Source organism: Citrus clementina, unplaced genomic scaffold (assembly GCF_000493195.1).
Source record: "Citrus clementina cultivar Clemenules unplaced genomic scaffold, Citrus_clementina_v1.0 scaffold_3, whole genome shotgun sequence".
Taxonomy (NCBI): domain Eukaryota; kingdom Viridiplantae; phylum Streptophyta; class Magnoliopsida; order Sapindales; family Rutaceae; genus Citrus; species Citrus x clementina.
Genome location: NW_006262339.1, coordinates 46,716,009 through 46,738,808, shown reverse-complemented (window position 1 = coordinate 46,738,808; position 22,800 = coordinate 46,716,009). Strand labels below are relative to the sequence as shown.

Below are 22,800 nucleotides of genomic sequence, written 5' to 3'. Positions count from 1 at the left end.
ATACAAAACAAACGCATAATTGAGATTGTGATTGACAATTCACACTCTCATTCTCAGTGCAAGTAAATACCTTATTCATATTCTCATTCTATACTCTTAATCTAATGATTTCCACTCCAATCCGAAAAATAAACACAACATAAAATTTAGGATCCCTCTATAATGCTGTAATTTTTTTTTTACAGCATCAATAATGTATATAATGTAAACCATTAGATTTAATCAATGGTATATAATATTTCTATTAATTAAAAATTTAAGTATTTAAGAATATTGTAATTTCTTAATAAACAGATTTTAAAAAAATGGTATTTTAAATTTAAAAAAAAAAGATAAGAGGTCTGATGGAATTCAATCTCTTTTTTTTTATCTTATTGAATTTACTGTTAGTCTTTCTCAGTTGTATTCTTTTATTTTAAAGTTGAGTTTTCACTTCCGACGAATTATTGAGGTGGACTTCTGCTTGTCTTCAAGTTGCTTTATATAAGCATCAATCAATTCTTGAATCAAAGATTCAAGTTCCATCTTCAATGCAAGCTCTTTCCCACTTTCCCTCAATTGTTTTTTTTTCTTTTAAATCAGTTTTCCCACAGCGATCTTAATCAAACTGCCCAACGCTTCCAACCATGCATGAATGTTCCCCTGCAACATTTCTCCAAAGTCTCTTGAACTAAAGATTCTACAAATTAAGCCAACTTTTCAACTAATTCATTTCATTATCTCTCAATTGAAGCTCAAAACTACATTCTGTTACAAAAGTTCTTCATCATAATGCAACAAAACACTCAAGTATGAATGCCAATAAACCATAACATGTCCATTATCTCAAACGGAATGTAATTCCAGAACAAAGCATTATTCAAAATGTCTTTTTCACTCTGTTTCGATAAATTAGAAAGAAAGAAAAAACTAATTTACCTACAACTTAAATGTTATCTTATTACTAATTAATTAATTATCTACTATATTAAATAAATGGCAGAGATTAAAATACTTAAATCTAAGAATTTATAACACTCACCACCCTATCAATATTCTAAAAGTCTGATAGAGAAATCCCATTTAATAGTGTAGAGAGGGTGGAGTTTATGCTCTCTGTGGCAAGTTAGAATTAGTTGCATCATAGCTCCATCTAGGTTCACTCATGGACCACCTGAGTCCATATTAAGAGTTAAAAAAATGTTCACACCCCATTAAAATCCTTTTAAAACCCCACTTGTATAAACATAATTCCGTTACTAGTCGAAATTACATAGACAGACAAAAAATGAAGTCACTTAAATTAAAACGTCTCCAGTCTCTACACCCAATCAATTATGAACTTTATTATCTTCAAATTTTGATACATAATATGATTAATTTTTTATAAGCTTTAAATTATTTGAAACAATAAAAAAATAAATTATTTAGTGATTGATTTTTATTACGAAAAAGTATGTTTAAAATTTAATTAATTTATTCCATATGATATTTGAATTGAATTAAAACACTATTGTATCCTTTGTCATTTTCTATAATTTTAAATATAAGAAAGTGAGATTTAACAAGAATTTTCATCCGGTGGTCCACTCCCATATTAATGGCCTGTTACTTAGGTGATGGGCTTAACTCCCACAATTATGGTGATCATACTAAATTGGTGCAAGATACATTGTTCGCCATAGTGTGCCTTGTGGTTTGCCATAGAATATGTGGCAAATTTTTATTAATGGAGTTGTGTTGTGGATCCCTATAGTTCCTACGCCAATGAGAGCACAAGATACATGCCGTCGTGCACCATACCATATATATAATTACATATATTTTCAGGTGCGGATGCATATAAAATAAAAAGATAAGCGGACTCTCAAACATTAAAAGATGAAAAATGGTACATTTTATTATTATTTTTTTTTAAAGCTACGTGGGTATGAAATTTGTATTTTAACGATTGCATACGAGAAGCTTTGTTGTCTATTGTAAATGTTTCATTTCGGGATTCTAAATTTTGTAAAAGTTCAAAAAAATTATTAAGTTGTATGATTTAATAGTTTAATTACATTATACTATTAAATTGTCAAGAAAATACTTCTAGAAGCAGCTTATTTTGAAGATTTAGAAACAGTAATTTTTGAAAGCCACAAATTTTGAATCCATGCAGAAAAGCTTGAAGAAAAAAAAAATAATAATAATAATAATTTAATTAGAAAAAGGAGAGGAAGTGGAGCCTATAAATAGAAGGCTTCATTTCCCCTCTCGGCATCCTATTTTTCAGTTTTATTTCCTCATCTTTGGAGAGAAATTGAGAGTTAAGAGTATCAAAATTATAGCTCTCGTCTTAATGATTTGAGATATTGGGAGTATCGGGGTTCTGGGTAGTGAGTCAAACATATTACAATACTTGTAATCCTTATTTCAGTAGTAAAATATTTTTATATGTCTTCGTCTGTGGACGTAGGCTAAAAACCGAATTAAAAGCCGAACCATGTAAATTTCTGGTGTCTGCTCTGTGCTTGTTCTTTATTTTCTTCCAATTTCATTTTAGTTGTGACCCTACTTCACTCATCAATTTTCCAAAATAAACTATAAAGTTTAATTGCTTTCTTTGACTTCAATAAAATATATGATCTTAGACTATATTAGTAACACGTGTGAGCATGCACACACACATGTGCGAGGCAATAACTTAATCTAATATAAAGAAATATATATGAGACCATCCCATCACCTTAGTGTACTGTACTATCTTATGACAGAGTTTTTAGGTCGCAAAATAAGCTGAGTGTTTATATTTAAAATAATTGTAGTCTTACCCTAAAATACATAATTTTATTATGGTCAGTGCTACGTTATGTTAATAGTAACGTACGCCACACACAACAACAATAGTGAGTCCCACCATAAAAATTATTATTGTATGTGGATATATGTTACGATTAACGTAAGGTAGCGGGATTCTTTTATTATATGAGTTTTTCTCATCAAAGTTTATCTCAATCTATCTATCGGGTTATCCCATCATCTCAACACAATTCGATACAAAAAGTATTTCTCAACCTAACATGCCATTTAGTAATTGCATTTCCGGGACGGACTGCCCACGTGTCAGGTCTTGTATGGCCATCTCTTTCTGATTGTGGTCTTTCATTTAATGATCTCTAGCGTAGTAGTTCCAGAGTTGTTGAATTGTATTGATGATGATGATGATGATATCGATGTACTTGAATGAAATGGACTTTTAACACTCAGCTTCTTTCTTTTAAGAATGAAATGGACTTAATACTTAGCTTCTTTCTTCTAAGTAACTTTTTATGTGAAGTGATTATGGATTTTTGCCAATTGTTTGTATGAACAAATGATATATAATTAGAATTTCAAGAATCAATTAATTATAGAGCAGTTCCTTATCAAAAAGAAGTTAGTAGCGCAAGCAAAAATCGATATCGTGAAGGTTAATTAGGAGTTCCGACATGGGAGTAATAAGGCCTACATCTCAAATATAAAAATAATAGGGTGATCACAAATTCTTGAAAACCTATTTATTTAAAAAAAAGATATGCACTCATCTATGTATTCCACTTCATTCTCATTAAGGCAAAATTTTTAGGTTAAGTATGTTATTAACTTAAAATTTTTTAGCGTAACTTTATTATTAATTAATCTTTTACTTACTCTTAGGTTGGGTTAATGTAAAATTAGGGTGGTCTTTCACTCTCTCTATAATTAGTTATGCTATTTATGGAGTGAAAATGATGTTACTTAAGAGAAATATAATGTAAGCCAATAGAAGAGAGCTGCAACTTCGTGGTGACGGCGGAGTAAATCAGTAAATGTAAGCAAATGACATTCCAACAAGGGTAAATTTTAGATTTTTAAATTATTATTTTTATTTTTAAAAATATCAAAATCATTCCTATTTTTTGTGAAAATGGCAAAAAAGAAAGGGTTGAGTCAATGAATTTTTTTTATCACAAAAAGAAAAATTAAAGAAGAATCTGAAATTAATCCTTCCAACAACACAGCATTCAAGTCTGTCCAACTAACTCATTAACAACCATACTGCTACGACAACAAATGTATCCCCATTTTGTTGTCCCATCAAGCCCAGTTCCACCACCCCCACCGTTGCATTGCATGATTCAGTTTCCACATGGTAAGGTTCTCAATTTCTGCGTATTTATTTATGTACATTTACTTATTCTAGGCACGGATATGGGGTCACGCAGATTCTGAGTATCGGCCTCTTCATAAGCACCAACCTCTTTATACTGCTGGTTTCAAGGTAATGAGTTTCTTGCATTCTTATAATTTTTTAAAATTATTAACGACTTTCTCATCTGCTTTTAGTTTTGCATTTGCTTCTCTAATATTTCAAGATCATTTTAGACTTCCCTTGCCTGTCCAGCACCGCTAAGCTATTGTCATTAGACTTTCTTTTAGCCATCGTAACTGGCGCTTTATTCTCCATCGTATTAATACTTGAGTTGACATTAAAGAGGTTTGCATTTTTCCTTTTTGTTTCAAGCAGCACATGCTCCATAGGATGGAATTTCTTCTTTCCTCTAATTTGAATTTTTCAAGTTAGAAATTTCTTCTTTCATTTTTGTTTGCATGTACACTAAAGAACTGGAACTCTTGTGTTGTTATACAAATGTCCAGTTTGCGGAGTCTTTGAGCTGTTCTAGTTTCTCTCGGGCCCAAAAAACATGAAGATTTTTGCAGCTCAAGTGGAGGAAGGAAAGGAGGGAAAAGATGGGAAGCCCTCAGTTGGTCCTGTTTATCGGAATTTGCTAGCCTCGAACGGCTTCCCTTCAGTAGACAGTGATTTAAATACTGCTTGGGATATCTTCAGGTATGTAAATGCTTTTTAATTCGACCAAAAGAAGTTAATTTTACTATAGTACATGCTATTCAATTGAAGTGGACAATGGGGTTGCTAATCCACTTGTCTCAAAGTCTTATGATCTTTCTGAGTTAATATTTTTGACAGACAATTTCCTTGATTTGTAGCATGTCTGTTCAGAAGTATCCAGGTAATAGGATGTTGGGCTGGCGTCCATTTGTTGATGGGAAGGTAAATATCTACTTGATGGCGTCAATGTTTCTTTTTTTTTTTTTGCCCTTTTGTCCTTTCGGAGCTCCGTTTATATTTTTCTTTTCTAACTTTGGCTGGTCTTCAGTTTGGGCCTTATGTTTGGAAAACTTACAAAGAAGTTTACGAGGAAGTTCTGCAGATTGTTTCAGCATTGCGAGCATCTGGGGCTGAACCTGTAAGCACACGCATATGTATTTGCCAGAAGTTTGTGATATGACTGCAAAATAAAAGTGAGAATTATGCTTTAATTTAAAAAAATAAAAAAATTTGTTACAGGGTTGTCGCGTTGGCATTTATGGAGCAAACTGCCCTCAGTGGGTTGAGGCAATGGAGGTCCGTTCTGACAAGTTTGATCTAATGTTGATTTATTCACTCTTTTTGGATGACTCTAAATTTTTCAATTTTGTGCAGGCTTGCAATGCCCTCAGTTTAATTTGTGTGCCTCTTTACGATACCCTCGGTAAATTCTCTCGAGAAACTTATTAGTTTTGGACTTCCAAATTCATTTTCTTTCTTGCATGAAAGAAGATTTTAGATTTTGACTGTGTACCTGAAAAACAAATTTTATCTCTTACTAGTAGTCTAGTATGCAGTCAATGGAGTTCGGTTGCTTTATGCAGTTTGTTTGATCTCCTCATGGGTTCTCTTGGATGCAGGGCCAGGGGCTGTGAATTTTATACTAGATCATGCAGAGATTGATTTTGTTTTTGTCCAAGATAAGAAAGTGAAAGAAGTAAGACTCAAAATACTCGATCTGCATTTTGGTTGTATAATACTAAGATTGTTCTAATTGATCATATACTCTGTATGCAGCTACTGAGTCCTGATTGTAGATCTGCTCAACGACTGAGAGGTTCAAATGAATAGTTGTTCAGTATTTTAACTTTGCTGAAACTACCAGAGGACATTTTACTGAGTTTGGTTGTGGTTGCAGTAATGGTATGCTTCACCTCATTGACAGCGGAGCAGAAGGAAATGGCTGTACAAACTGGGATTAAACCTTACTCATGGGATGAGTTCCTCCACTTGGTTAGTTTTCATCATTCTGTTTATGTGATTAATTTCTTAATATCATTTTTAATTAATTTCTTATTAAATTTGGTTAAATAATGGGAATTTCTCTATCTTTATCTCTCTAGCATTTGTTAAATCATTTATCACCATGACCAAATCGCTCAACAAACTGTAGCCCTATCTATTATTGAGGTTAGACAACTGTAACTTAAAGTTACAGCACTAAAATATTTGGTAAATATAGTTGCTATAGCTTGGAAGTTAAATTGATTTGATCAACCAATTTTTATGATGAAAAACTTATCATATCTTTATTATTTTTGTCAAAATTATTATTTAAAAGTTATGTTTACTGCATTATTTCACATTTGTAGCTTTTTTCTACAGTAACAACAACTTAAAAGGTACAGTACTTCAATGCCAAACAGAACCTATATATATGACATTACAAAATTTAAATAGTATCGTGTATTGAATTAAAATATTTCAACAAAATTTAGATTTTCATACCTTTTTCTAAATTTTTTAAAAATTATATTATTGTAAAACTCAGCTCCTTCTGTGTTGAATTCCTGGCTCCACTATTGAATTTACATGCATTAGTTTTTGTGAAGAGGGAAACTTGTTCACTTCCAAAATATTTCATTTTCATTATGTTCTGAAGCAAGATTTTTCATCCTAAGAATTATAGAATTATTCAATAATATGAGTTTCTCCCTGACTAAATCACCACGGCACGGGGTAATCCATAATGAACTTGATTAAAGAATATGCTCTCATTCCGATATTAGTATGCTTTTCTCTGTTATATTTCAACTTGAGAGTTTGTTATTTATCAGGGTAAAGTAAATGAAATGGAGATTTTGCCACCACAGCCTTTTAATCTTTGCACAATCATGTATTTGTTGGTTATCAGGGTAAAGTAAATGAAATGGAGATTTTGCCACCACAGCCTTTTAATATTTGCACAATCATGTATACTAGCGGAACCAGTGGAGATCCAAAAGGTGTTGTGTTAACACATGAAACAATTGCAACGTTTGTCAGTGGGGTTGATCTCTTTCTGGATCAATTTGAAGACAAGGTGAATATAGTGTTGGACCGTTTAACATTGATTTTACATGATATGATTTGGGTCCTCTTGTTCAAGTATTATCTAGAGTGGGAGGAAGTTTATACAATGAATCAGCTATTTATCATCTCCTCACAACAAACTCTGTTTATTTAGTGCTACCATTTTTATCTTTCTCTTCCCCTTCCTGAAGTACAATTTTTGTGACTTTACATAGATGACAGTGGATGACGTGTATCTGTCTTTCCTGCCTCTTGCTCATATTCTTGACCGCGTGATTGAGGAATATTTTTTCCGTAGGGGTGCTTCTGTTGGTTACTACCATGGGGTATGCTGCTGGAAATCTCGATTCTATTGTTGTGCTTTGAGTCATTCTTTGCAAGTGTAAGGTGTGCAGAAGAGAACAGTAAAGAATTAATATTAACAACAAAACTGAGTTTTTTAATGTTTGATTGATAGAAAATTTAAGATGCGAATTACTAAGTTTTGTTGCACTTGCTGTAGGTTTACTTCACATCTTATTTAGCTAATATTATGCATATTATCTTCTGTACTTCGCTTCACTTGAGGCATTCCACACATTCTGTGTCACTTACGTTTTTAAGGCATTCCATGCATTCTGTGTCACTTATGTTTTTAAGTACTTAATGTAAGTATATGTATGTTCATAAAAATATTCAGTTGAAAGTTTTGTTTCCTTTCTTAAGGATTTGAATGCATTGAGGGATGATTTGATGGAGTTGAAGCCAACACTTCTAGCGGGTGTGCCGCGGGTATTTGAAAAGATTCATGAAGGCAGGGAAACTTTCCTGGGCATTGGTCATTAGAAAACTTTGTAAGTTCATTGATTTTGAATTCAGAGAAACCAACTAACCAAATTAAAGTTTTTCTTTATTTCAGGTATAAAGAAAGCACTAGAAGAACTCAGACCTCTAAGGAGGCGAATTTTTGATGCCCTGTACAAATAGTAAAACGCTCTTCCCTCTAGTTAATAATGGTTCCTTCAAATAGCAATAGTTTTCTCTCTCTATTGAATGTTATTGCACCTTTTTACCATCATAGCATAATTATGATGCCGATGGTTGTTGTATTGATGTGCAGCAAACTTGCTTGGATGAATATGGGATATAAACAGAGAGAAGCATCACCGCTGGCAGATCTGTTAGCCTTCAGGAAGGTAGTGAATTTAAATCCTACAATCTGGTGAGGGTTCATAGTTCGTGAATTACCTTTTCATCCAACCTCAATGCCAACTCCAGCTTTCAGCACTGTGGAACCTTAATTAATTAGGTTTAAGTTTTAAGCTCTTGAAAGAACTTCCTTCAACTATCTGTATGTTGTTACTTTTTAACCAGGTCAAAGCCAGGTTAGGTGGCCGCCTTCGTCTAGTAATAAGTGGTGGTGCACCCTTGAGCACTGAGGTGGAAGAGTTCTTACGGGTTACTTGCTGTGCCTTTCTAGTCCAAGGCTATGGTAATGATATATGCCTATTCGCTGTAATGATTAAACCATAGACCATCTAGGACGTAAGAGTTGGGAGGTATTTGTGAGATAAAATAATTTTCAGATCAAGTTTGTGGATTTCTTAAACCTTTTATAGCTAAACAAACTACTGTAAAACTTTTATAGCTTTATTGAAGCCTTCTTCTCGTGACTTTTTATCAAAATATACAAAAATCTTAATGCTTTATATTAATTCTCCAAACCTACATTATCCTTCAGTCTCGCGTATGAGCATGACATTCAAACATATCATATTTCCCATGCATCTCTCATATTGGATTTTGGATTGTCCAGGTTTGACAGAAACATGTGGACCAACCACAGTTTGCTTTCCAGATGAAATGTGCATGGTTGGTACTGTTGGTCCAGTATCTGTATACAGTGAGCTTCGTCTGGAGGAGGTCCCAGAGATGGGCTACAGTCCGCTTGACGATCCACCTTGTGGTGAGGTATGCGTGAGAGGCAAGACTCTTTTTTCTGGGTATTACAAAAATCCAGATCTAACAAGAGAATCCATAATAGACGGGTGGTTTCATACAGGTTGATCAGTAACGTTTCCTGTCAATCCAAATTCTAAAAGAATTCTGATATTCAGTTCTGATACTAACATTCTCTGCCTTTCTCAGGGGATATAGGACAAATTTTACCCAATGGAGTTGTTAAGATCATTGATAGGAAAAAGAATCTTATAAAAATATCTCAGGGAGAGTATGTTGCACTTGAATATTTGGAAAATGTTTATTGCGTGGCTCCTATAATTGAAGACGTGAGCATTTCTTATAGTTCAGTTTCTTAGTGGAATCTATTGAAAATAAATTTTTATATTATTATTTAATATTTCGGTTTTCCTTAAAGATCTGGGTCTATGGGGACAGCCTCAAGTCAATGTTAGTTGCAGTAGTTGTGCCATGCGAAGAAGACACCAAAAAGTGGGCATACTCGAATGGTCATGCTGGTTCATTCCTGGAACTTTGTTCACTTGTTCAGCTACAAAATTATATCCTCTCAGAGCTGAAGAATGCAGCTGAGAGAAACAAGGTTATATTTGCCAACTGGGACACTGGCTGTTTTTCTCTGGTGCCTTAGAGATTTACTAGCGTTTTCTTTTACCTATATATCAGCATCAACTGTCAAATTTGAAACTGATCCATGACCCTTTTTTGGTTGTTGGCATGTAACCAGCTGAGGGGATTTGAACACATCAAAGGAGTCATCTTGGATCCTCGCCCATTTGACATGGAAAGAGATTTAGTGACTGCCACATTGAAGAAGAAAAGAAACAAACTGCTCATATATTATCAGGTAACAAAAATTACTCTCTGTTCTCCAATTTCTATTGCAACAATTGGTGATCTTACCGATAATCTAACAGATAATCCAACAATTGTGTACAGGTGGAAATTGATCAACTATATGAAAAACTGGCCCCGGGACGACGCTGATGAAATATGAGTACAATGTCGGTCGACTTTATCAACGAGAACTCAACTTGTTTTGTGCTTGCCCTTGCTTTACTAACAAAAGATTTTTAGTAACTTATTTTCTGTTTGAAAATAAAATTGTAAGAACAATCCTCTACTTCTATAGCCTTTTGCTTGATGTTGATGTATAAAAGTCGTGAACACCTCTTAAAAGAATGAGAGAATAAAATACAGACGGTTCATATATGTGATTAGTGTGTGTGTGTCTCCACATTTTTTTTTGAATGATTAGACTCACAAATCACAATTGATTATTTGTAGAGCTGGGAAAATTTAACACGACTCGATTATTCGACACGAACACGGTACAAATAAATGGGTATGAGTCGTCAAATTTGATATGATTATTAAATGGATGGGGTTCGGGTTGACATGATTTTTTTCGGTGGCAGATTAGAGTTAAAGTTCTTGACTCATTTATCTAAACAATGATATGATTATATTTTTTATTTTAAATTAATTTTTAAGTTCTTGTCAATAAAACTCAAATATTAAACATAATTATCTCTTTTTAATTTTTTTGGAAAGATGTATATATACACTATTTTATTTATAAAATTTTCTATAAATTTAGAACTTTAATAGTGTAAATGTGTAAAATATTAATATACATGTATATATTATGATATCGATATATAATATTATTTACATATGTATAATTTAAACTTTATTCAATGTAAATGTATAATATGTTGGGGGGTGTGTGTAACATTTGTTAAATATATAGATATTAAACGGATTATTGAGTAATTTATTTATTTTTTGTGTTGAGTTTGAATCTTAATATTTTAACACGATTATTAAATATGTCATATTTAGATAGACTTAAATTTAACACGATACGAATATAATCCGATGACCCATTTTGCATACTCTAATTATTTGCCTACAAAATTCTTCTTGCACCTGGCCCACACGATTACAGCGACCTCCAAAATCGAATACAATTATTATCGCCAAAGGCCCAAACGGTGCTGACAAAATAATAATTGACAATTAATTAAAAGCCCAAGACCTGTTCGATGCAAGGCCCGTGAAAAAGACTATTTTCACCTACAAGACCATTTTGTCAGGCCTGAACAAGACCAAGAGAACCCAAAAAAAAAAGTCTATTAAGCTTTCTTACTGAGTGGAGCTTTTAACATCCCTTCATAGTTCTTATGACGTTCCTTGTAATATTATTTCTTAAAATATCCTTACTTTAACTTATTAAATACACATTCATATATTAAAATGATCTATATTCCTAATACTGGGCATTCATTTTGATGTGGTTTTGACTTTTGTCAACAAAATGGGGACACAGAAGCACTTTTCTGTGCTTTTGATTTTTGAGTCCATGGAGAAGAAGTGCATTAGAAGAGTTTGAGAGAATGATACGAGTTAATCTTAAACCTGATCAAGTTGCTTTTTTGTATGTTCTTCTCGGCATGTGCACATTGGAGGTTGGTTGAAGAAGGTGAAAGGTGCTTTAATTATATGGAACCCAAATACGGAATCCGAGCTGAGATTGAGCATTATGCTTGCATGGCGTACCTCTATGGCAGTCGGTAGAGCTGGCCAGCTACACAAAGCAAAGAAAATGGATAAAAAGGAATGCCATTTGAGCCTGATATTGTAATTTGGAGCCTGCGACCGGCATTCTGCTCCGGAGCTAGAGGAGATTGCCGCATAGAGTATTTCTCAACTGCCAAACGACTGTTTGTTCATCATGATGAATATGGGTTTAATCAAGTTGAGGAAAAGGACGAAAGAGGAGTGAGTTGAAACCCTTCAAAAATTTGCAGTCTCATAGCAGCATTTCTATATCAATGCTGCAATGCGCCATCACTCATTAGAAGAGGCTCCACTACAGCCACGGTCAACTGAGTTTTTACTCTGTACGAGCAAGACTGTCTTTTTCCAGATACTAATTGCTGTCAAATTCACTCCAAATGCTTAGGTGTCTAAAGCTTGCTGCCCCTAATAGCGACGGCAATTGTTGAGCTCATATAAGTTTCGTACTCGCAATTGCTGAGTTCAATAAGGTCACAATTTAGATATAAACTAAATCCTATAACATTTTCTTCCAGCATCAAAAGATCTCGAAACACAACAATAACACATAATCATGCCAAAACAATCAAAAGCAACATAGCCATGACATCCGAAAACAAGCCAAGGGCCGATTCTACAAATACAAAAAGACAGTAACGGACATCCCTTCTCTAGGAAATGGTACATGGAATTATGCTAATATTTTCTTTCCATCTGATGCAGAAGTAGAATAGCTTTAATAGCAAGGTCTCCATCTCATCTCGAGACAAACAATATTACATGAGTCAAGGATCTAGATGGCATATACTTTATTTTCTGTTGTTCTCCCTCTCCTTTTCCCGCTTCCTGTAAAGCCTCTCAAGAACACGTTTAGCCTCACATTGAGGGAAGTTCGAAAGGTCATAGTAATGTGGTGCGATATCGATTAACCTGCAATTGGAAAATTATGATTATCAGATGATATTAACACACAAGATATGCTAGCAAACACACCATGCAACATCAGTAAAGATCCACAATAAGAAAAATGTCCGATTGGTGATTGAGCTCTTATGAAATAATTCACAGGGAAGAACAAGTACAGAACTCATCAATCAAGTTCAGGCTTAGGCTCTGTCAGAAGAATGCAGTTACAATTACTGTACATCAAGGAGAAGCAATACACCAGTAACTTGCAAGCTTACCATTCACCACGAACATCTGTCACCGTACGAATAAAGTTCCTGCTAGTTAGCACATACTCATTATAAATGACCCACTCTGGCTTGTGATCGAGGCAATTTGAAGGATGCAAGTGCACAACCTTGAAAATACATAAAACACAAAACATAATATTAGCATATAATTACAATTTGGGGTGAAAAACAAAGATGAACCAGGAACAGAAAGCAATATAAGAACTTGAAATTAGAAATGTCCAGAGAACAACTGAAAAGAGTGGCAACTCTGTACAATGAATCAACTTAATAAATCAACATACTTGGTTATCTTTAACTGTCAGATATTGTCCAGTGCGTTCTAGGTGAGCTACTTGCATGAAATATCCTGCCAACATAGCCTTTCTGATGTTGACATAGTAGTCCCGACTGTTAAAATCATTGCTGCATAACTTGAGGTTGAACCGTGCCATGATCCGAACTAGCTGTTGTCTAACATTATCAGCCGACTTCAATGCCCTATGATTGACAAAATTGTCATAACACCAAGATGGATCCTCATCTGCAAAAGGTTAAAAACAAAAAAAAAGAAAAAAGAAAATTTAGAATCAAATATGGAAATTAAACACTTTCACAAGAATCGAGAGGGCAAAAAATAGAAAATTAGTAAAAAATCTTACTGTTTTGCTTGTAAGCATGGTATACATTCAGGAGTGTAAGGTGATCCCCATCAATGTGACCAAACCTGGCTTTTGCTTCATCTGCAGCTTTCTGAGCCTCCCTAGGCCGGACAAAGCAATTGGGTACTAAAGAAAGAATATTTGGTTATCACAGAAGAGGCCCACGGTGGTCAGCAGATGCATAGAGGCGACGACACCATTTGCTTCATGAGAGAATACTGAGAAACTGCAACTATCTGCATCAGCACTTACTTAGAATCCTATGGTGCATGCCAACCAGGGGCATGGATCCCAGACAAGACAGTTGCTGATGACAACCTAAGTGGACACTTTAACTATTTAACCGCATACATGTATACCAATGTACACATGAAAGCAGTTAAAAAACTATCACCACATAGACATAGTGTCTGTGTGGGCTGGACATATAGGGATGTTCTCAATTATGACGCATCCCAACAGCACCTACCTCCTAACCTTATTAAGACCTGACTTGAGACAGACACAAAATAAATAACAAGATAGGAAAAAATACCTGAAAGCATGGCAGAAATTGAAAGAATTTCATTTGAGCAGTTGTATTTAGGACTCTCAACGAGCATCTTCGACATTTGAGGATCTAGTGGAAATTCACTCATCTTCTCCCCCATTTCAGTCAGGTTTCCATCATCGTCCAGTGCTCCCAAATAATTCAAAACTTCTAATGCTCGCATCAGTGTCTCAGGAGCAGGAGGGTCCATAAAATCAAAATGCACTAAATCATCAATACCCAGCTTCTTTAATGTAAGGACTGTATTTGCAAGGTTTGAACGTAATATTTCTGGATATGTCTGCGGCTGCAGATCATTATTAAAACTTTTCTCAGTGTAGAGTCGGAAACATTTTCCTGGCTGAGTTCTTCCAGCACGCCCAGACCGCTGATGTGCACTTGCTTTCGATATTGGAGAAACCAATAACGATTCCACACGCACACGTGGATTATAAACTTTTTGTTTAGCAAAACCTGGGTCTATAACATAAACTATCCCATCTATGGTCAAAGAAGTTTCTGCTATGTTTGTAGAGACCACAATCTTTCTTCCAGGGGGGCCACCTTCCTTACTTGGAGGTGGAGCAGGTTCAAATATTTTTTGCTGCATGGCTGGAGGAAGGGTTGAATACAAAGGCACTACTTTTACAGGACCCACTTGGTCACCCATGTTAGTAATTTCCTTTGTTATTTTGCGGCATGCATCTTCTATCTCCTCCTCTCCAGTCAGGAAAACAAGTATATCACCAGAAGGTTCACACATGTGTATCTGCACAACGGTCCTTATGGCTGCCTCAAGGTAGTCCCTCTCAGGTTCCTGGGTATAAAAAATTTCCACTGGATGAAGCCTACCTGGAACCTTCATGAGAGGCGCACCGTAAAAATAACCCTGAAACTTTTCAGCCTCAAGGGTTGCACTCATTACTACCAACTTCAGATCTGGTCTATTTTTCAACACTTCTTTCAAAAGTCCAAATAGCACGTCTGTGGCCAGAGTTCTTTCGTGAGCCTCATCAAGAACAATTACCTTGTATCTTTCCAAAAGTGGATCTGTCATTGCCTCTCTTAAAAGCATACCATCTGTTAGATACCTGCCACCCAATAAAACACAAAAACACAGACTCATCACTTCAGTCCCAAAAAAAAAAAAAGGGACTTCTAAACCAGAGAACCCCAACTGAACTTACTTCAAAACTGTTCTTGCACTACTGCAATCTTCAAAACGAATGCTATAACCAACCTCTTCTCCAATGGTTACATCCATCTCTTCAGCCACTCGACGAGAAACAGACATAGCAGCCACTCTTCGAGGCTGAGTGCAAGCAATCATCATCTTCCTACGTCTATCAGGGGTTTCTATATCAACACCTTCCAGTACAAACTGAGGAATCTGTACAACAGCAAATAATAGTCACCACCCACATTCCATTATGTAACTTATTAGCATCCCATACTAATGCAATTTGATTGTAGAATAAAATCTCCATCCAGCCAAGTAACTAACAAAGATAAGACTGGGACCATCAAAAATAAAAAATAAAAACTGCTTCGTTTTGCTTGTCACTACCCATTATTACAAAATAAACGGTGTACTATGGGTGCACCTGAAGTCAATTTGGGTCAGTTTTGGGGGATTTCAGCACTTGTTGGTTACAATAGCTCCTTAATTATAACCACAAGAAATCCAGATTCTAAGGAACTAATGCAACAAGAATTTATTAGGGGAAAAAAAAAATTTTACATGCCATATCCTTATCAAACGACTTCAAAAACATATATGTTCCAGATTCAGATTCTTTCTAACATTAAGACATCTTTCTCAACTAAAATTTCTCATCAATTTCTAACAAAGTACGCAATTGAGCTTTCTCTCCATCCAAGCACTATACTCGCTATCTAGAATTTTAATGTAGATATTCAGAAGTTGAGAAACTGAAAAGCCTTATACAGGGAAATCCATGTGATGACGGAAAAAGGTTTTGAGTCAGAAGAAAAAACAGATACCGACACCAGAGCTAAGTGGTTGTGAATATAAGGAAGAAAATACGGTAAATGCTATATTATGAAACTGAAGTGCAATACTTACTAGATACAAAGCCTAAAAGGAAAAATAGGCGTAAAATGCCAGTTAGTCCAGTTCACAATATTCCTGAACCCCCAGACCCAACAGTCTCAACCAAAACGGGTTAGACAGCTAGAATCCAAAACAAACTGAACCAGATTGCTCAGCTAGTTTCAGCTCATCATGTTAACTGAACATGAATTGGTAAGTACCGCATCGAGAAAAGCTAACCTGTGATAAGCATAACCGTGCAAACACTTTGAAAACAAAATCCTTAGCACCAACACCATCTTAATACACCCTACTTTAGACACTACTCCAATACTCCCTCCTCGTTCAACAATAACCCACCAATTCATAAATTTAAAGAATATAAATAAAAAAAGAATTTAAAATAAGCTATCAAATCCAAACAAAAGTAAATCTGTCGTTACTTGTAGGGTCGTAATGTGTCAAATTTGAAAACTAACCTGAGTGGTTTTACCACTACCGGTCTCACCAACCAATATTATAACTTGATTGGCTTTCAAGACTTGCAAAAATTCCTCTTTTTGCTGCCAGACAGGCAAAGACTTGCGCTTCTCCAGTATCTCATAGTACCTCTGCGAGTACGGCTTCCCATTCCACCTATTAATCAAACTGTTATTGTTGTTCATCATCGCACCGGGACCGACGCCGTTTGTTTTGACTAGCTTCGCTGAGACCGAGGTCTCGTCCACCACGTCAAACAAGCTCACCTTCCGCTTCCTCTCCGTTCCCATCCAATACGACGTCGCAGGGTACCGTAGAGAGGCCGAGCGAAGAAATTATTAAAAACGACGAGAATAATACAAACCCTAGGACGAAGTTTTACGTTTGAAAACAAAAAGATGGAGGCTAGGGTAAATACAGCCCGAGTAGTTTAAAGCGAAAGAAGGCAAGGGAAGTTTCGAGATTTACTGAAATGTCCTCGTTTTTATTTTTTATTATTTGGTCTCAACCGACAGGACAGCCCGAACCGATTCAATTCAGGCTGGATATTGTTTGGGCCACACCACTAGAAGAAGTTAATGAATCTTTTATTTTTAAAGACACCCGCGTTGAAAGCTGAGAAGGTTCACCAAAAACTTAGTTCGATAAATAAAAGAATAAAAAATAAACTCTTTTCCAAAAAATCCTTAAAATAGAAGTAACTTTTTTTTTTTATCAAATTTAACCACCCTTAATTTTTTGATAATATAGTTATAGTACTTCTATTTTTTCAATAATAATGATATTAAAAATAATATAATATTATTTGAAAATAAAAAATTTACTCTTCAATATTAAAGAGAAGGAAGAATAATTTTACTTAAAAAGCCTTTTGAAACTTCATTTGTTGATGTGGCTTTTCAAATAAGAAGTGAAATCAAATAAGATGTGAAATCTTATTTAAAGAGACTTTTGATGCCATTTTGACTATCAATTCATCACTTGTCAATTGTCATACTATGATTTATTACTTTATATGCTGATAATTTATTAAATCTTAACTACTAATATAATTTATGGTTGATTTTTTTTAATATGCTTACAATTTTTTTTCATATACTTACAAAAATTATGTTTTAATAGATAATAATAAATAAATAAATAAAATGAAACTATGCTTTCCAGATAACATTTGAACCTTGTTTTTCCAAAGTGAGGTTGTATTCATCCATTTTATAGTAAACATAATTAAAAAAAAAACTTCAAAAGAGTTTAGTAATTTATGTATAATTATTTTTAAGGTGGGTTATTTGCACTCTAAAAAATATTTTGGACATCAAATTTTAATAAAAAATTTAATTATAAAAATATTCCTAATATAATTTGCTAAACAGGACAATTGAACTTAAGTTAATTGAAGACCCTTGAAACTGTTTAGGAACACAATTTCTTTTTTCTTTTTGAGAAAATTCAAACCAATTATCCGACCATAAACACAAAACTTTGCTCAACTTCAAAACTATATTATAAATCATTGGAAAAAAAAAAGATTCAACAAATTGAGAACAACCAAATACAATAAACTTATTTATATATGCAGAGAAAACGAGCTTCACGTTGAAAAATGAGAGCTAAAAATTCAGTCTTTGAAAAAAGAAAAAAGAAAATCAATAGCCTCAAGACGATTAGAATATTCAAATTGTGATTCAATCAAGATAATGTTCTCTCAATGTATATATACAATGCTCTCTTTCTCTCTCTCCATATATATATATATATACACACACACAATGCTCCCTCTCTCTCTCTCTCTCTCTCTCTCTCTCTCTCTCTCTCTATATATATATATATATATATATACAATCATTATCAGGTGTGCTCGCATTTCTTTTAATGCAGATGGTTTAAGAGAGTTAAAAGCATATCTGCATGAAAAAAAAAAAAATTGACGGCGCCTGCACTAGAGAATGATACACACACAAAAAAGGGGTTCTTTCTTTCTTTCTTTTTTGAAGAGAAGTGAATTTTTGTTAAAAAAAATTAGAATATTTTCTTCATATCAATAAGAAATTAATGGAATGACATTATGATCTTTACAAGTTTCTATTATCTTTGAGATTTTGACAAGATCAAATAAAGATAATTAGTTGTTACAGAAAAATAGCACGGCCTCAATTAATTATTCTATGAAATCCAGTGTCCCACTGTGTGTATTAGAACCACACACAACTTGAAAAGGCATATTGGATTATTCGCGACAGTGGCCCCTTAAGCTATTTCACTGATATGTATATTGATTACTAACCCCACAACAGTTTTTATTGCGTACGTGTTTCAGAGTGTGGCTAACAAACAATTATTAACGTAGTCATTATACAACTTTTATTTTTTTCACCGTAAAATAAGTTGGATTTGAGAATGACTAAATTCGTAGAGTGTAGATCTATCATTGATGTCCATGAATAGATCAGTGACTACAAATTAGATTAGCACTGTGGCTTTGAGAGGCAGAAATGCCCGAACCTTGTCCGGCAGTCAAAAGAGCAACCCTATCTAAATCGGGAGTGTTTTTGCTGTTCTGCCAACACCAGCATGATTCAGTAGCCGGAACAAAACGACATTTTTTTCTTACAAATCCATCGATATTACGGATGCACAATAGCAGCTTATAATTACATCAACAACTAACGACCAAAAAAGATAAACAATGAGATTTTACTTGTACACAACTTGCAAGTACTCGCCAAATAAAAACAGAAGAAAGACTTGTACGTATAATCTATCACCCTAATTACCTAAAACAAAACGCAGAACAATCATAGAAACGATAAACCTACCGATTAATACATGTCTGCATAACGTGTGATAGGATAGCTTTCAATCTCGATAAAGTTATGGAATTAGGATTTGCTACTGGTACAAGCTATGCCGTCATTCCCAGCCAAAATCTGGTACTTGTCTCTTCTTGTAAGCTTAGTGCATTCAAAACCCAATGCCTTGCCAAGCTCACTTTGCACATAATTGGCCACATCAAATCTTGATTCATTGCCGTCTTGACACATGGACAGTCCTGATACCCCCTCAAGCAACTGCATGGTGTAGCCTGGTGACGGATTCATGAGAAAGAAAAACGGGTCCAAGCATTTGAGCCCACCAGCAGTCGTACCGTAGAACATGGTAACATGGGAGTTACTAGCCACAGGGATTATATTATCACTCATTTCAGCGAACAAAGGGCTGAATCTTAAGAGATACGGTTCCCTACATGTGGTCCCTTCTGGGCAAATAACTAAGTCCCCTTGATTTAATAAGCTCTTCACCAGCTTAGCATCTTGATCCCTGTTTCTTGTCATTCGGACGGTTTTGATAGGGGCTAAGATCTCTGACATTCTGCTCAGGCTGTAGGTAACGGCTGTCACATTTTTCTTTAACGCAAAAGATAGGTATAGAGGATCTAATAATGTCCTATGGTTACAAACATAAAGAGTACGCTCGGTTTTTTGGCAATCCCTGGAATTTTGAAATGAACGGGATGTTTTTGGTTTAGTAATTACTGTGAAGCGCAAGCCAGAGAATATCAGTGTGGGGGTGGAAATCTCAAAGGGTAGGGTTAAAGCGACAAAGGACCTGATGATAGCGACAACGAGACCAAATGGAAACCACATGAACATGGCTAGACAATCTGATAGCGCTGGTCTAAAAGCCAGTCTACCATCGTGGAAAATGAGTGGCTTTGGGTATTTGTCCCTTGATAGGTGTTGCCAGCTCCGCTTGTCAGTGCTTCTCACCAAGTAAACCTCCTGTATTGCAAGTGCAACAATGCACGATAACAACACATTAATATTTTGATATGAAATAAATTAAAGTCAAGTCAGAACGAAAAGAGTATACCAAAAAAAAAACTCACATTACACTGCTGAAGGAACAACTTGTAGTGATCAAGTGACGAGTTTAGGGAACTAATGCCGATAACATCACCACTGTTTTCTTGTTTAATTATCTCCTGTAAAACAAGAATGTTTTTCTTTTTATCTTCCATGAGTCCGACAAAGTAACCACAAAAAACCTTCAGCTCTCTTCCAACCACAAGATCAATATCCAAATAATCTCTTAAGAAACTATCAATCATAACCTGAGGCATATTACTCACGGCCACCGTTTTGCCTCCTTTCTTCAATACCTCAAATATTTCTAATCCCACGTTCTCCAAGAAGAACTTCGGCAGAACTGCTCTTCCAACTCTGAAGTTGTCTTTTTTGACCCAGAAGAAGGATACCATGACCATTATCTTCAAGCCCATTTCTTCACCAGCTAAACAAATAAGTGGGTACAAAATGAATAAAAGGAAAGCCCTTATGAGCCCTCCTGCTTCAAAGGCTACAAGCATGAAATATGGAAACAAAGACGATGATTTTAGTAAAAACCCCTCCACGTTAAAGATCAAGGTTCGCTCTGACACCTGGTCTGATATGTGAACAAGAGAAGTGTACTTTTGATATTTACTACTGCCACTATGAGTTGCATGGAGGTTGCTGACACTTCTGTGGAGAGCTTTAGGGTTCCTAAACTGTCCGAAGACTGTGCGAATAAAAAAGAAGAAAAGGGTTTTAAAAAATGAGAATTTGATGGTTGGACACATCTTAGATATTTGTTTGTATCCGAACGCGAGGTATTGTGAACTGAATTTGATATAACGTACAGAGAAGTGAGAACCTTATGCCCTTTTATAGAATGAACGTTTGAGAATGCCCTCACACTTTTTAAATTATTACAAGCATGCCATTTTCTTGACTCGCTGACTTTTATTTTGATGGAAGAAGTCAACCACGACTGTGCTGCTGCTGCCTTTTCCGCTTTCGGTGTCTAAGCTGCAGTTTAGGGAAAAGTAATGAGAGTTGAAACAAGGTTAAAGATTAATTAGCGACCCCGCCGCGTTGGGACTTTTCAGAGAGAGAGAGAGAATAAACGGAGGTGTGTCCGTGTTTGTATCAATGATGTGAATGATATTAGTTGAATTGAAGCTACATAGTAACGTACTATAGTAAATATTTTACGGATGATGAAACAAACTGTTCGCAGAATATTACATAAGCTATAAATAATTTCGTTAACGTTCAAGTTGTGCATTAACTGCTTGACTAGGAGACATTTTCCAAAATTAAAAATAGAGAAAAGTATTTTCACCACCCAAATATGGAGCGGTGTTTAAATGCCATTATCATGGTGATGGACAATGCAATTAGCGGATTATAGCAATTCAAATACATGTTGATCAAACTGGGGCATATAATTAAACAGATTATGTTGGGCGACAGGTTCACAACGAAACTGATTGTGATTTAAAACTCCGTTTAATTAGCGGCGGCGGCGATTTAGGCTCTGGGGAGAAAAGGCAGATCCAGCTGGTTTTACTAGTGGATGCCCCCATTAACGGAAGCGATGTCGTTGTATTCTGTTCTCTGGAGAGTGTACACTGTTCGAGTACTTATTGGTAATAAACAAAATTTGGTTCCAGGGGCCCGAGCTCATTGAATTAGACGGTGCTGCTTTCCAAGATAGGAAGGAAGGCTTGAGTCAGCGACGTATGCAAACGGCTTAGTTCAAAAATGTTAATGTAATTTAATTTGGGGCTTTGTTTTTTAATTTTTTAGTATTTACTTAAAACATGTTTAAACTCTTAAAAATTTTAAATTAAATATTTTAAAAAAAATTAAAAAATAATAATACAACAATATTTATTTTATATGCTAGGCTCATTGTGGTCACATTTGTAAGAGTAGTTTGCAAGATATAAGGAGCACTTTTTTTTTTTTTGGTCTTATCCACGAGGTATCCTGGGGAGGGCCCCAATAGTGGGAGTCACCTTTAAGCCCGTACCACAACCCAGACTAGAAGTCCCCGCTCGAACCGGGAGGCACAGGTTCTCCCAACAAATGCGACTTCCCTGCGACTCGAACTGGGGAGCAAACCCAGTCAAACCACTTAAGGGGACTCCATTGCCAGTGGAGCCAACACTTTGTTGGTGATATAAGGAGCACTTTTTAAGACTAAACCGCAACCATTTTGCTTGAAATGTGGCTAAATTATCTCCATTTGACCTTTCAGAAGGAACTCGATCCATCCACCCATATGACTATCACATTTATTTTTCTTTTTTTCTTTTTTAATTTTTTTTCTACCACCAAACCAGCCGATCTCAAACACATAATGAGTAGAGGAAGCAACTAAGTGAGCGTCGAAGT

At 35.2% G+C, this 22,800-nt stretch overlaps 3 protein-coding genes across 5 annotated transcripts; 1 reads left to right on the top strand and 2 right to left on the bottom strand.

The window, feature by feature from the left end:
- The first annotated feature begins 4,040 nt into the window (after window positions 1-4,040).
- LOC18050134 (long chain acyl-CoA synthetase 1) lies at window positions 4,041-10,331 on the top strand. Its single transcript, XM_024188772.1, has 21 exons — window positions 4,041-4,261; window positions 4,366-4,477; window positions 4,639-4,831; window positions 4,990-5,053; window positions 5,160-5,249; window positions 5,351-5,407; window positions 5,486-5,534; window positions 5,731-5,807; window positions 5,888-5,927; window positions 6,009-6,103; window positions 7,005-7,172; window positions 7,378-7,488; window positions 7,868-7,955; window positions 8,061-8,127; window positions 8,262-8,337; window positions 8,516-8,633; window positions 8,958-9,203; window positions 9,290-9,429; window positions 9,519-9,701; window positions 9,846-9,965; window positions 10,058-10,331. The coding sequence occupies exons 3-21, from the start codon at window positions 4,686-4,688 to the stop codon at window positions 10,103-10,105; spliced, it is 1,983 nt and encodes a 660-aa protein (XP_024044540.1). The 5' UTR covers window positions 4,041-4,261; window positions 4,366-4,477; window positions 4,639-4,685; the 3' UTR covers window positions 10,106-10,331.
- Window positions 10,332-12,158: 1,827 nt separating this feature from the next.
- Window positions 12,159-17,028, bottom strand: LOC18050133 (probable pre-mRNA-splicing factor ATP-dependent RNA helicase DEAH2). Of its 3 annotated transcripts, XM_006444483.2 has the most exons (7): window positions 16,579-17,028; window positions 15,234-15,436; window positions 14,053-15,137; window positions 13,518-13,643; window positions 13,161-13,399; window positions 12,865-12,983; window positions 12,159-12,610 (listed from the first exon to the last, which is right to left on the bottom strand). In XM_006444483.2, exons 1-7 carry the CDS (start codon window positions 16,867-16,869, stop codon window positions 12,490-12,492), a joined length of 2,184 nt encoding a protein of 727 aa, XP_006444546.1. In that variant the 5' UTR covers window positions 16,870-17,028; the 3' UTR covers window positions 12,159-12,489. The 3 variants fall into 3 exon arrangements, with proteins under 3 accessions (XP_006444546.1, XP_024043751.1, XP_024043752.1); XM_024187983.1 differs by lacking the exons at window positions 12,159-12,610; window positions 12,865-12,983; window positions 13,161-13,399 and having other exon boundaries at window positions 13,554-13,753; XM_024187984.1 differs by lacking the exons at window positions 12,159-12,610; window positions 12,865-12,983; window positions 13,161-13,399 and having other exon boundaries at window positions 13,598-13,743.
- A 2,369-nt stretch (window positions 17,029-19,397) lies between these two features.
- On the bottom strand, window positions 19,398-21,197 carry LOC18050132 (probable glycerol-3-phosphate acyltransferase 3). Its single transcript, XM_006444482.2, has 2 exons — window positions 20,466-21,197; window positions 19,398-20,358 (listed from the first exon to the last, which is right to left on the bottom strand). The coding sequence occupies exons 1-2, from the start codon at window positions 21,195-21,197 to the stop codon at window positions 19,459-19,461; spliced, it is 1,632 nt and encodes a 543-aa protein (XP_006444545.1). The 3' UTR covers window positions 19,398-19,458.
- Between the last annotated feature and the right edge of the window lie 1,603 nt (window positions 21,198-22,800).